General features: G+C 47.4%; 1 protein-coding gene across 2 annotated transcripts in view; it reads right to left on the bottom strand.

The window, feature by feature from the left end:
- Positions 1 to 12,450, bottom strand: part of LOC140398583 (oxysterol-binding protein-related protein 7-like) — a 114,208-nt gene that overhangs the window by 48,424 nt on the left and 53,334 nt on the right. For both annotated transcript variants that reach the window (XM_072487405.1, XM_072487406.1), the window contains exon 9: positions 9,187 to 9,270. In XM_072487405.1, the coding sequence (XP_072343506.1) occupies positions 9,187 to 9,270 (84 nt within the window). The remainder of the gene's footprint in view (positions 1 to 9,186; positions 9,271 to 12,450) is intronic.

Below are 12,450 nucleotides of genomic sequence, written 5' to 3'. Positions count from 1 at the left end.
GAAAAAGTAAATTCTTAATACAATAAAAAAATTAATTCATAATATAATACAGTATATATGGTTTCCAATTGCCACTCAGAAAACTTATGAAAACAAAGTTAATTTTAATGGAATTAAATTTGTATTCGTAAACATTAGAAAGGAATCATTTTAAGTGTGTTTAGTTTAATGTTTCTGCGCCTGAAAGGGTAAAAGATAGAGTTAGATTCATGCTGGACAAAGATTTTTTGTATGTGACAGGGTTGGATAAGTTCCAACTGTGCTTCTATTGTGCTTAGAGAAGGATACAGCATGAATAATAAATAACATGCATAAGCATGAGGGCTTAGCAACAGAGGCATTGTAAGGTACAGAAGTTTTTAGGTTTTAGTTTAGCTAATTTGTGGACAGCTGGAGATAGGTAGAGAGAGAGAAAGCAGCTCTTGCAGCTCTGCTAGCAGTGGGTTTAGACGCTAAAGAGGGAACATCTTGCTCAGCTTTGCTAGACGAAAAGCCATACATGGAGTAACGGTTAAAGAAACAAGTGCAGAGATTTGAACAGCAGCTAGTTAAGGCAACTAGAGAAATGCAGAGACATTTCCAAGAAGTCTGTAATTAAAAGGTACTAAAATAGAGCACTCTTCAGTAAAGACAGACAGAACTGAGAAGAAGGCTGAGACATCAGAAAGATATCTGAAGCGATTTTCAGGTTTGAGATTTTACTACAGCCTGTGGAATGGGAGATGAAATAACTATGGAAATCGGTGACTGGATGTCGGTGTTTCTGTAAAAGCAGTTAATAAAAAAGGAACCTAAAAGGGAGTGGTGTAAAGTCCTAAACTGGATTCAATGCTAAAAGTGGAGTGGGAGCTTTGTTTAAATATGTGATTTGGAAAACCTGGTCTGGATTTTGGAATGTAAGCCTCTAAGGGAAAGCATACTTATGGAAGAAAATTTTAAAGCGTGTTTTTGCGAGTGGAATTTGGAAACCCTCATGTGACAATCACCTCGGGAATTCTGAGGAGATATCCACAAACATTCACTTAGGGTTCAGAATGCAGAGTGTATTTCCCCACAGTTGTCTTGTGTGCTTAAAAGGGACTTTGTGCTAATGGGACCATTGTAGCTTAAGATGTAGTTTGTGGGCAGCACGGTGGCGCAGTGGTTAGCATTGCTGCCTCACAGCACCGAGGTCCCAGGTTCGATCCCGGCTCTGGGTCACTGTCCGTGTGGAGTTTGCCCATTCTCCCCGTGTTTGCGTGGGTTTCGCCCTCACAACCCAAAAGATGTGCAGGCTAGGTGGATTGGCCACGCTAAATTGCCCCTTAATTGGACAAAATTAATTGGGCACTCTAAAATTGTAATAAAAAAAACAAATGTTTTGTAATCCGTACTAATCATAAAATCTGTGTGTAATTGTGAAGCTAAGAGAGGGAATAAAGGTGTATCATAATCCAATTTTTTCAATATTTAATAAATGTTTGTTTCTGGTTATTAAAAACTAATTAGCGCTCTTATGACTCTGTTCCTCCATGTTTCATTAAAAAAATGAAAGTTATGGTCTTTTGAACCAAGGTTCCAATCTGGGATCTTCGCGTCCAGTTATAACATCAACTGGGATCATACCAAAACATCGATCAAGTATGTACTTTCGAATGCAATAGTGCAGAAGCTGGATACAAAGAACCGGCATCCACATTAGTCCTCCCACAATTAGTTATTGAGTCTGGTTCTCGCAACATAAAATATTTCGCTGTATAACCTGCAGGCACAGCTTTTATGCCTCTCACTCTATTATTGAGTAATGAAAATTATTGGCAGATTTGTACAAATGTTAAGAATTGGGGAAAATTAAAATTTTAAAAATGACATTTGAGTTAAAAGAAAATAAAACAGCGAGATGCCTGAAGAGATGTTGAGATACGATCAGCCTACCAGTGAGAGGGCGGCATGGTGGTGCAGTGGTTAGCACTGCTGCCTACGGTGCCGAGGACCCGGGTTCGATCCCGGCCCCGGGTCACTGTCTGTGTGGAGTTTGCACATTCCCCCCGTGTTTGCGTGGGCCTCACCCCCACAACCCAAAGATGTGCAGGGCAGGTGGATTGGCCACGCTAAATTGCCCCTTAATTGGAAAAAATGAATTGGGTACTCTAAATTTATTTTATAAAAGCATATCACTGAGAAAAGCAAATGTTTACCTAGGAAAACACTGGGGGTATCGGAAAAAGTAACTTTGAAGTGGCGGGATAAGAAAATTGACACGTACATGCCAAAAGCTGACTCTACAATGAGTTCCTTTTAGAACCTATTCACTGTTGCAGAATAGGTCAACTCAGTGGCAGGTTTTGAATGCAGCAAGATTCTAACACCAGTCACCAGATAATTTTCTCAAATGGTGCAGATTAAGCCATGGTGCTGCTTAGGAAACCAGAAAAAACATCCTCAAAATACTGCCATACCTTTTATGTCCACCTACCCTGGCAGACTGATCGTCAGTTTAGTATCCCATTGGAAAGACAGCACCACCAACAATGTCAGACTCGCTCTGTTAGACTGCATGCACGTGTTAGTCTAGATTATGTGAAGTTCTGGCGTGGGGTTGAACCTGCAACCTTGTGACTCAGAACAGTGTTAGCATTGTACCACATGGTCGACATTATGGCTGAATTCCTCTGTAAAATTGTTCAATGGGTTGTCACTCTGGGGAACTGCACATTACAGCAATGAGCACAAAGAGCCCATTATGTGAGATCATACTGAGATGACCATTCCTTTTCTCAAGTTCTAACATGCAGACTGAAATCAAACCGAGAGCCATTGTCTCAACACAACAATGGGTCTGCACAAAATTTGTTCATTTGTTTTTGAATGAAGGACATTCTGAAAAAACGCATTTAAAATAAGTAGATTAGTTCTAGAAATAGCTGAGGAATCTCATAAGAACATGTCGCATGAGAGTTCTTAATATCACACAGGGCGAATTCAATCCTGCGACATCTTGGAAACAATGCAATGTCATGAACTTGATTTATTCAAAACACAGCAGGACATGACTCAGAACATTTGAAATAGATGAGTCAAGTTGAACTTGCAATGATTTGATACCAAACAAAGAACAATGCAACTTCTCTTCAGCTCTTGCAACTTCCCATTTCAAACTTCACTTCTGTTGTGAACTGCTTATTTTTGAACTTGTAGACTGCATGCAAATGGACATCAGTGGCCAACAAAGTAAACAAGTGTTCCCCCCCCACCACCCAATTTTCTTCCCTCTTCACAAGGCACAGCTTCAAACGGAATATCTCCAGAGACTTGAGCTTAACATCCAAGCTGACACACCAGTGTAGTACTACGGATGCACTGCACAGTCAAGAGGTGCTGTTCTTCGTATGAGAAGTTTAGGTTCAGCTTTGCTGTCACCCATGGAGCTTTGTGCTGGCATATAGTGTTCATTAGGGCGCGATCTTCCCAAAAGAGGACAAAGTCACTGAGCAAACAAAGAACAAAGAAAAGTACAGCACAGGAACAGGCCCTTCGGCCCTCAAAGCCTGCGCCGACCATGCTGTCTGTCTGAACTAAAATCTTCTACACTACCCTCTATTCCCATCCTATTCATGTATTTGTCAAAATGCCCCTTAAACGTCACTATCGTCCCTGCTTCCACCACCTCCTCTGGCAGCGAGTTCCAGGCACCCACTACCCTCTGTGTAAAAACTTTGCCTCGTACATCTCCTCCAAACTTGACCCTCGCACCTTAAACCTATGCCCCTTAGTAATTGACCCCTCTACCCTGGGAAAAAGTCTCTGACTATCCACCCTGTCTATGCCCCTCATAATTTTGTAAACTTCTATCAGGTCGCCCTTCAACCTCCAAGCGCATTTTGCAACATGTTTCCAGGCACCCGCAGTGCCGAGAAACACATGGCTATTCAATGAGACTCGCTTTGAATAAGGGGCCTAAACAAGGAATGCGCAGCCATGGCTGTACATAGCCCCATTTTTTACTATGATGAAATCCGCTCACTGGATTGTATGGTGTCCCGATCTCCGAGGCCCACAAAAAAAATCCCCAAACTCCCCCCAGCCCGAACGAAACATGGGAGGGTACCCCAGCCCCGCACAACACCTACACCAGCCCGATCGCGCACAGAAAATGCCAGCTTGGCACATTGGCAGTGCCAGGCTGGCACCACGTTGGCACTGCCAAGGTGCCTAGGTGGCACCAGCAATAGCAGGAAACCACCCTGCCCAAGGGGAATGGGGTTGGGTGCCTCCGATCCCCTTAGAGGCACCCACGAGTGCCGTTCCGTCTGGTCCCCATTTGTTTTGGGTTTTTTTTCAAAAAATATACTTTATTCATAAAATCTATCATAAATATTACAGAACATTTCGAATTGTCTTGACTGTACATTTCCATCAGAGTTACACATTCCCTTGACTTTCTTCCATTCAATTTTGATAACCTTACACACATCACTCTTTACGTTACAATTCCTTCTTAAACATTTACATTGTCATGTTTCTTTTATACATTGGAGTGTTGATGACCCAGACCAAGGGGGGTTTACACTGTTACTCGCCCCTCAGTGCACATTTGCTGGTAAGACCTTACACAGTGGTCTTTCCACATTGCGCCTTGGCGGCAGCAGCCCCAAGCTTGAGTGCGTCCCTCAGCACGTAGTCCTGGACCTTGGAATGTGCCAGTTTGCAACACTCGGTCGAGGACAGCTCTTTGCACTGGAAGATCAGCAAGTTTCGGGCAGACCAAAGAGCGTCTTTCACCGAGTTGATGACCTTCCAGCAGCAGTTGATGTTCGTCTCGGTGTGTCCCCCTGGAAACAGTCCGTAGAGCAGAGTCCTGCGTCACAGAGCTGCTCGGGATGAACCTTGACAAATACCACTGCATCTCTCTCCAGACCTTCTTTGCAAAGGCACATTCCACAAGGAGGTGGGTGACCGTCTCATTTCCCCCACAGCCACTCAGAGGGCAGCGTGCAACGGTGCAGAGCCTTCGGGTGTACATGAAGAATCTGACGGGGATGGCCCTTCTCACCACCAGCCAAGCTAGGTCTTGGTGCTTGTTTGTAAGTTCTAGTGATGAGACGTTCTGCCAGATGACTCTGACAGTCTGCTCAGGGAACCGTCCAACGTCCTCCACAGTCTGCTTTTCCCTGAGGGCCTCGAGGACATACGTGCTGACCACTGCTTCATTGCCTTGTGGTCAAAGGTGTTTTTCTTCAAAAACGTTTCCACGAGGGACAGGTGGTACGGCACGGTCCAACTACTTGGAGCCTTCCGCGGCAATGAGGCCAGGCCCATCCTTCGTAACACGGGGGACAGGTAGAACCTCAGTATGTAGTGACACTTGGTGTTTGCATACCGGGGGTCCACACACTGCTTGATGCAGCTGCACACAAAGGTGGCCATCAGGATGAGGGAGGCGTTGGGTACGTTTTTCCCTCCCTTATCCAGAGGTTTGTACATGGTGTCCCTCTGGACATGGTCCATCTTGGATCTCCAGAGGAATTTGAAGATGGCCCGGGTGACTGCTACGGCGTAGGGTCGGGTAATGGGCCAGACCCGCGCTATGTGCAGTAACACCGAGTGCCTCACACCTGATGACCAGGGTTTTGCCCGCAATGGAGAGGGAGCGTTGCACCCACCCGCCCAGTTTCTGCCCTACCTTGGCGATGCGCTGCTCCCAGTTTTTGGTGCACGCCCCATCCGCTCCAAACCATATCCCAAGCATCTTCAGGTAATCTGACCTGACAGTGAAGGGGACAAAGGACCGGTCGGCCCAGTTCCCAAAGAACATGGCCTCGCTCTTGCCACGGTTTACCTTGGCTCCAGAGGCCAGTTCAAACTGGTCACAGGTGGTCAAGAGCCTGCGCACAGACGCGGGATCCGAGCAGAAGACGGCAACGTCGTCCATGTACAGGGAGGCCTTGACTTGCACGCCTCCGCTGCCTGGGATCGTCACTCCTCTTATACCCGGATCCTTCCTGATGGACTCGGCAAAAAGTTCTATGCAGCACACAAACAGGGCCGAGGAGAGAGGGCAGCCCTGCCTGACTCCAGATTTGATCTGCAACTTTTCTGATTCCCACCCATTGATTGAGACTGCGCTGTAGATGTTTGTGTAGAGCAGTTTAATCCAATTGCGAATTCCCTCCCCAAACCCCATTTGAGAGCACATCCATCATATAGGTGTGCGATATTCTGTCAAAAGCCTTCTCCTGGTCAAGGCTGATGAGGCAGGTGTCCACCTTCCTGTCCTGGCACGTAGGCGATCGTATCCCTGAGTAGCACGAGGCCATCAATGATCTTCCTGCTGGGTACAGCACAGGTCTGGTCAGGGTGGATCACCGAATCCAGAGAAGACCTGACCCGATTGGCGATGAGCTTGGCTAGAATTTTAAAATCCACATTCAAGAGTGAAATGGGTCGCCAGTTTCGAATTTCTTCCCTTTCCCCCTTCTGCTTGTAGATGAGGGTGATGATGCCTTTCCTCATGGATTCTGGCATGCTGCCGTCCAGAAGCATACTCTTGTACACTTCCAGCAGGTCTGAGCCCAACCAGTCACACAGAGCCGAATACAACTCAGCCGGTAAGCTGTCGCTTCCGGGAGTTTTACTCGTCTCAAAGGACCTGACGGCCTTTGTCAGCTCTTCCAGAGTTAGCGGTTTGTCCAGGTTTTCCCGCTCGCTGTCGCCTAAGACCTCCGTGATAGACGACAGGAAGGTCTGAGAAAGTGTTGTCTGTTGGCTTCAGATCATACAGTCCGGCATAAAAGGATTGGCTGATTCTCAGGATGTCAGACTGCAATGACTTTACAGAGCCGTCTTCTTCCTTCAGGCTGCTGATCACAGCGTGAGCACTTTTCATCCTGCTCCACGGAGCGGACTCTGGAACGGAAGATAACCTTGGAGGCCTCCGAGGTGTAGAGCGAGGCTTGCTGGGGACCAGTACCAAACGGCGCTCGCCCGAGGTCCCCAAGGAGAAGGGATTGAATCCCAAAGCCTCAGGTACCTTGGGAATCAGCACATTAGAGTAAGGCTTACTGCCTCGCTCTAATACGCAGATTTGCCAAAAACTGATCCTGCCCATTGTGGGCGGGATTCCCCTTGCAACGTTTTGCAAGATTGCGTTGAATCTCGTGAGTCGTTGCAAGGCGGATAGATCCCGGGAGCGGGGTCTCCGGCGCAGCTTGGCTGGAAGATCTCAAGGGATATGGCAACCAGACGAGAGAATGGAGTTGATATGCCCATGATCATATTGCAAGGCGGAGCAGGCACGAGGGACCATTTGGTCTAACCCTCCTCCTATTTCTAATGTCATCACTAAAAACGAAACAGATTACTAGCCATTTTCACATTGTTATTTGACCTGCTGTAATTACCTGTGCACAAAATGGTCACTGCACCCCTCACATTGCAACAGCTACTGCACTTCAAAAGTACTTGGAACATCCCGAGGTTGTGAAAGATGCTACATGTATTTTTATAATTCTATCTCCAAATTTTTCATTCTTAGAATCGTAGAACATTTTTAGCACAAGCAAGAGGCTTTTCCGGCCATCATACCCATACGAATGTGGGATCTCAACTGGAGTTGTCTACTCTATGGGCGGGATTCTCCATCCCGCCAGCCCCATTGTCCGACATGCGCGCCCCCGCCGGCTGTGGATCCGACATTCCGGCAGCCGGCCCATGGGGTTTCCCATTGCGATCAGCCCACACCGTCGGGAAACCCGCGTGCGTGGGTGCGCTGCCGGCGAAGTGGAGGATCCCGCTGATGGAGAATTCCACTGTATATCTTTTTAAATTCTCCCATTCAACCATAGAAGGAAAATTGTCCTCACACGAGTCCTCCTATGCATCTTGAATACGCCTGAAAAGAGAAATGTTGTCGAAGCTTCCCACTTTTCCCTCATTGGGATAAATTTAAGAAGATCACAATTCAAACAATCTCAACAATTTATACGACAGGAGAAAAGGATATTGATTGGTTTGCCAGTCGATTCAAATTGGCCAAGACACCTAGTATTAGATGCAAATCCGTGATTGGGCAGCACTTGCGAAACAACCCTGAGTGCGCCAATAGCTACACTAACAACCAATTTAAGATAATCAGTCAAGCTTGAAATGTGGTTCATTCACACGTGCTAGAAGCGACATACGAAGAGAGTTGCTCTCTTGGGCTTCTAACGTATACTGGGACCCGCTCCATATAGACAAAAGCAATACGTTCAAGCCTTACTCTTTCTTTGAATTACCAGGGAGCTTGGGCAGCCTATAGTTCTCTATTGTTTTTCAATGGCAACACCTTAGCCAGAGCCAACTTGTAAACCAATCAGAAGCCTCTTTCTTCCTGTAGTGAAAATTGTGATCATTTGTAATTTTTTTGCATTCTTGTGTTTGTCCTGATGAGTACAAGATAAATAGCTTCAGCAACATGTCTCTCTTTTCAGCAATAACTCAAGTTCTGCACTACCAAGTGATTGTAACTATACGTCTACCAAGTTGGAGTTTTCTGTACTCTACAGTCCTAGGATCCTATCCCAAGGCTAGATCGAATGCCCTATTGATTACCACCAGCTAAGATAGCACAAACCTGGAACACTCCTAAATGTCTATTACAATGGGCAGTTCATTCACACCTAAGTTACTAAGGAAAATGCAGGAAAGGGAATGTTGCCAGACAAAAGACCATCTTGCTCTACTTTCAACACAAATGTGAAGGTCGAGCATAAATTGGGTCCTTCTACACTACCGTACAAAATTTTACATTAAGACTTCGGTGAAAGTGAGAGTAGGGCGGCACAGCAGCACAGTGGTCAGCACTGTTGCTTCACAGCGCCAGGGTCCCAGGTTCGTTTCCCGACTCGGGTCTGTGCGGAGTCTGCACGTTCTCCCCGTGTCTGCGTGGGTTTCCTGCGGGTGCTCCGGTTTCCTCCCTCAAGTCCCGAAAGACGTGCTGCTAGGTGAATTGGACATTCTGAATTCTCCCTCAGTGTACCCAAACAGGCGCCGGAGTGTGGCGACTAGGGGATTTTCACAGTAACTTCATTGCAGTGTTAATGTAAGCCTACTTGTGACAATCATAAAGATTAAAAATAAAAGAACATTGGAATTATAAATTCTATAAGACCTTCAGGGGCACTTCAATCAAAGTAGAATCCATATTTCAGGCAAGTGACCCATTACCTTGGTCTCATCCTTTGCGAAGCTTTGGGTGCACCATATTTTAGAGGAGCGTTTTTCCTTTTTTGGTTTGTCAGCAAGGAAACCCTGGGGGCAATTCAAAAAGCAAAAATATAAAAAGATAAATGTAAAAGATTGACATAACCACAGCTGTGTTTTAAATTCGAAACATACTCAGCTTGGGAACTCCAGTTTTGGGAACGGTGATAGTTTGCGACACAAATTGTTTATTTCAAATGATCACACAATGCTAGACCAATGTTCTTCAACTTTAAAAAAAAAACGTACTAGTAAAACCACATACACATCCTGTCACAGACAGAATTCTCAAAATATATTTGGGGGGGGGGGGGGGGGGAGGGGGGGAGAGAAGGAGAGACAGAGGAGAGAGAGAGCGCGAGAGAATTTCTGTGGATACCAGCCAGCGGCAGGAATCCCAATGACCCGGCAAATCAGGTGCCAGGCAAACAAAACGGGTTTCATGCCAGTTGCGAATCCCGTGGCAAGTTGCCCTGCCAACCTGGACAAAGTTCCTGACAGCCCCGATGAGGTTTCAACCCAGAGCCGGCAGGGATATGCAGTGTGGTCATTGTCCCTACTTTGAATGTCATTTACGTGCAACACGCCCGTTTCACCCGCCTCCTGAGATGCTCCAGTGCCCCTCGGTTAATAGTCCTGCTGGCATGAATTGGGGCAAGTCCTGAGAAACCAGGATCTAGCCGGCTTGCACTTCGAGGGGTGGCAAAGGGGTCTGTGTACCGTCCTGACAATTGCCTCTAGGGTGCCCTGGGGGGCGGCTTCATGATAGGTGGGGGGGCCAGGGGATTTGCGCAGAGCTGGAGGGGCTCAGGTCGGGGGCTGTTTGGCTGGTCTTCCCACCTGCAGCTTTTAAACCCTTTAAACAGTCTGCCACTATCTCAAAATTAAAATTCAACAGGGCAGGTGGTCTGCAAGGCTCAGATCCGGAGGGTTAGAGATCAAGCTTCCCAGTGTTGTGGAAACACCGCCCCTATTACATCATTTCCTTCAGAGGTTGCTGCAACTCCCTTCTGCTGATGAAGCAAAGGGGGTTCCTCTGTCACTATGTACCCCAAGTACATCCCCATTGACTTTACTATGAACTCCCAACCTCGACATTCATCTCCACTTGTTCTACACATTGCAAAAGGTGCAGCCATGATGAACTAATGGCATCCTTCTGTGCTGCCTAATTCTTTAAACCCGTTCGATACAACTCGTGTTTTCCTACACATAAATGGATACTTTCCTTAACTATTAAAAACTGCAAAATTGACGATTTGGAAGAATCTCACATTTTTCTCTTAGAACTGCATTCAAACTCTCCCCTTACTAACAAAATATTCCCCTTTCTCTCTCTTAGAGATAGAGAACCAAGCAAATACATTCCTCAGAATCAAAGGTGCTCCCCCTTGATGATAAATTAATTATAATTGGAGCACAGGATTACAAACAAGCTGCCTGTTTTTAATTTCAACGCAATCAATCCCAATTTTCTCATACAATTACCCATTTAAAATCCCACGTTCCTGGTTTAACTAATTTATAGACAGAACGAACCTGAAGCCAACAGTGAGGCAAGTCGCTGCATCTTCAGATTTAGCGTCAACTGCCTCGTCGTGAGCTCTATCCGTATTTCATGTGACCCTGATTTCCTCAGGCTAGTTTTGTAATGTTGTCACACGATTTCCTCTCAAACGTTGCTTCTCCTTTGCTTGGGTTCCTTTCTATCAACTTTATTTTTTTTTAAATGATATCCTTCTCTTCCCCCATTCCCAATGCCACCGACTCTTGCCGAGGCGCTGATTCACAGTGTGACCATTCCTTTCACCCGGGTTTCAGTAGACTCTCAGGCTGTGGCAGCCATCACAGTTCCAACCAGTCCTGCTCTCGTCCAACGTCTGGACATATACACCTCCCAGAGGGCGATTAGAAGAGGAATCTCGTGGCAACCTTCCTCCCTTGCTTGAAGGCACCAAGGTGAAATTCAACACACTTTTCTAAGATCGTATGAAATGGGAGTAGGAGAGCAGACTTACGGGAGTGTCGTGGGGGGAGCAAAATGGCTAGATGAGGATCTAGCGAGGGGGGGAGGAGGGGGTGGAAATGGGTTGCTGCTGCATTGGACAAAGGGGAGCTGAAAGTAGGAGAGGTAGTCGGGGCGGGAGTCCGCCGCCTGGAGGGTGCGGGAGGCGCGGGCACGTGGCTGTCCTAGAAAAGGAGATGGCTAGTCGGCCGGGGGGGGGGGGGGGAAGAGAGAGAGAGAGTAGCCCCTCGATCCGGCTGATAACTTGGAATGTGAGGGGCCTGAACGGGCCGGTCAAGAGGGCCCGGGTGTTCGTGCACTTAAAGGGACTGAAGGCAGACGTGGTTATGCTCCAGGAGACACATCTGAAGGTGGCAGATCAGGTTAGGCTGAGAAAGGGATGGGATGGGCAGGTCTTTCATTCAGGGCTGGATGCGAAGAACAGAGGGGTTGCAATACTGGTGGGGAAGCGGGTGTCGTTCGAGGCACTGAATATTGTAGTGGATAATGGAGGTCGATCTGTGATGGTGAGTGGTAGGTTGCAGGCGGTGCGGGTGGTACTGGTGAACGTATATGCCCCGAATTGGGATGATGCCGGATTTATGAAACGCATGCTGGGTCGGATTCCGGATCTGGAGGTAGGAAGCTTGATAATGGGGTGGGGGGGGGACTTCAACACGGTGCTGAACCCAGCACTGGACCGTTCTAGGTCCAGGACAGGTAAGAGGCCGGCTGCGGCCAAGGTGCTCAGGGGGTTTATGGATCAGATTGGGGGAGTGGATCCATTGAGGTTTGCCAGGCCACAGGCCAGGGAATTTTCCTTCTTTTCCCACATCCATAGAGCCTACTCCCGGATAGACTTTTTCATTTTGAGTAGGGCGCTAATCCCAAAAGTGGAGGGAATGGAATATTCGGCCATAGCCATCTCGGAGCACGCCCCGCATTGGGTGGAGCTGGAGTTGGGGGAGGAGAGGGACCAGTGCCCACTGTGGCGCCTCGATGTGGGACTGTTGGCGGAAGAGGGGATGTGCGGGCGGGTGCGGGGGTGTATTAAAAGATACTTGGAGGCCAACGACAATGGGGAGGTGCAGGTGGGGGTAGTCTGGGAGGTGTTGAAGGCGGTGGTCAGGGGAGAACTAATCTCCATTAGGGCCCATAGGGAGAAGAGAGAGGGGAGGGAGAGGGAGAGGCTGGTGGGGGAGATTTTAAGGGTGGACAGGAGG

Source organism: Scyliorhinus torazame, chromosome 21, assembly GCF_047496885.1.
Source record: "Scyliorhinus torazame isolate Kashiwa2021f chromosome 21, sScyTor2.1, whole genome shotgun sequence".
Lineage (NCBI taxonomy): Eukaryota > Metazoa > Chordata > Chondrichthyes > Carcharhiniformes > Scyliorhinidae > Scyliorhinus > Scyliorhinus torazame.
Note: the sequence above shows the minus strand (reverse complement) of the source record. Positions and strands in the feature narration are given on the sequence as shown.